The 1,928-nt window shown below is 59.1% G+C and overlaps 2 protein-coding genes across 2 annotated transcripts in view; one reads left to right on the top strand and one right to left on the bottom strand.

The window, feature by feature from the left end:
- PEAK3 (PEAK family member 3) overlaps nt 1–1,299 on the top strand; it is a 6,734-nt gene extending 5,435 nt beyond the window's left edge. The window contains exon 6 of the mRNA XM_027769587.1: nt 1,231–1,299. Coding sequence (XP_027625388.1) covers nt 1,231–1,299 — 69 coding nt within the window. The remainder of the gene's footprint in view (nt 1–1,230) is intronic.
- Nucleotides 1,300–1,523: 224 nt separating this feature from the next.
- The window catches only part of OAZ1 (ornithine decarboxylase antizyme 1), a gene marked incomplete at its 5' end in the record, with an annotated part of 1,048 nt that continues 643 nt past the window's right edge, over nt 1,524–1,928 (bottom strand). The window contains 2 exon segments of the mRNA XM_014585524.1: nt 1,524–1,828; nt 1,902–1,928. Of these exon segments, the coding sequence (XP_014441010.1) occupies nt 1,692–1,828; nt 1,902–1,928 (164 nt within the window).

The following is a 1,928-nucleotide window of genomic DNA, read 5'->3' as shown; positions in this document are numbered from 1 at the left end:
CCGCGGGCCGCTCCCCGGCGACCGCGGGCCCCGCCGGTGCCCGCCGGAACAAACGCCCATAGCGCTCCGGATCCTCTCGATGCGGGCCGCCGGAACCCTGGCCCTGGGGCGCCCCCTCGTGCTGAGAAGGGTCAGTGACCCGAGCGTCAACAACGCCCCTAGTGCTGGGGCAGGGCTGCCGGTGAGCAGCCCCATGGGGGTGCTTGCTGTGTGCGTGTGTCATGGAAGAAATGGATTAACTTGAAAAAAAGAAGTTTGGTGGCGAGGGCCGGCAGGTGGCGCGGTGATTAAGGCATTAGACTCCCACGTGGTTCGCCCTGGTTCTAGCCCTGCACCCCGCGACTTGAAAACGACAACTGGGCATATATGCATGCCCCACTCCCAGAAGGCACTGCGGTGAGGCCATGCCCCCGGTGACCCCTCTCCTTCCCTCCATACACCTGTACACCCTACGGGGGACCTGAAGGAAAACACTGTTCGGTGGGTGCTGGCAGGAGGCATGGAGGTTAGGGGCACTGGATTCCCATTCCCATGACGGACCACGGCTGTTCGAGTCCTGGTCCCAGTGGCTTAAAACTCACGCCAGGCACGTGTGTGCGCCGGAGAATGGAGAAGGGATTGAGGTGTGGCCATCCCCCCGGGAGGTGATTTCTGTGTCAAGCGCACTCTACCTCGAGAGGAAAAAATAATCCAGCTTGGTTGGGGACCAGCAGGTGACAGGGTTAAGGCACTGGACACTCGCATATGGCCAACCAGTTAGGAGTCCTGGACCTAGTGGCTTATTTTCCCTCTCTCTGGTCAAGTTAAAACAAATAAACTAAATAAAAACTTTCATTGAACTTTATTGATTCATTTATTTTAATTTGAGCACAGAGTGAGAGACAGTGAGAAGGCAAGCTGCCATGTCTGGGACTTGAACCACGGTCAGCTATGTGAGAGTTCAGCACTCAACCACCATGCCACCTGCAAGCCCCGAAATTCTTAAAAAAAAAAAAAAAGAAACACCAGATGGACACCCCAGGGAGGACACCAGGCAACGCACGCGCTGCACTCCAACTGGGAAATTCTTAAAAAAAAAAAAAAAAGAAACACCAGATGGACACCCCAGGGAGGACACCAGGCAACGCCAGCGCTGCCCTCCAACTGCGAATCTCAGACTCCAGGGGCAACCCCACCCCGACAGCGAGTTTCTGCATGAGGTGCCCGTGTGCCCCCCCCCCCGCCCCGCAGTGTGGCCAGCAGGTGGCACCACAGCCCCAAGGGCTGGACCACTGGGGGATGGGGCAGCCAGAAGTGTGACCACAGGACCGGCCACAGCCACCAACCAGGTGTGTGACCCAGGGCCAGGGAGGAACAGTGAGGCCAGGCCACCCACACCTCCCCTGCAGGGGCAGTGATGGCCAACACGAGACATAGGCTGGGAGGTGCAAGCAGGAGCTTCCCAAGTCGAGACCTCTCCAGAGACTGCGAGGGAGATGCTGCCCCTCGAACACCAGGAGAGCGGAGTCATCTTAAGGCAGCGATGAAAAAGTAAAATATAAACCTTTATTTAGAACTCAAGCGAGCACTTCAGTATCACAGACACAGTATTAAACTCCAAGGAATCTGCCTCGAGTTCCGAGCGAGCGTTTATTTGCACAAGTACAACATGCGGGCACCCGAGCCGAGCCCGCGGGCGCCCCGCAGCGCCACTACTCCTCCTCCTCACCCGCGGACTCTCTCTCCAGCGTGTAGGCCATGAAGCAAGCGTCGGGTCTCTTGGGGACAAGGGGATGCCCGGGTCTCACAATCTCAAAGCCCAGAAAGCTGAAGGTCCGGAGCAGCGCGGCTGCAGGGGGAGGCGGTCAGGACGGGCGCCCCGCCCACAGGCCCCCCGCCCGGGGCGCCCCGCCGGCACCCACCTCTGTCCTCGCGGCCCTTGTGGAAGC

This window comes from Tupaia chinensis, unplaced genomic scaffold (assembly GCF_000334495.1).
Source record: "Tupaia chinensis unplaced genomic scaffold, TupChi_1.0 Scaffold149964_2, whole genome shotgun sequence".
Lineage (NCBI taxonomy): Eukaryota > Metazoa > Chordata > Mammalia > Scandentia > Tupaiidae > Tupaia > Tupaia belangeri.
The sequence above is the reverse complement of the archived record's forward strand: the minus strand, read 5'-3'. Positions and strand labels throughout refer to the sequence as shown.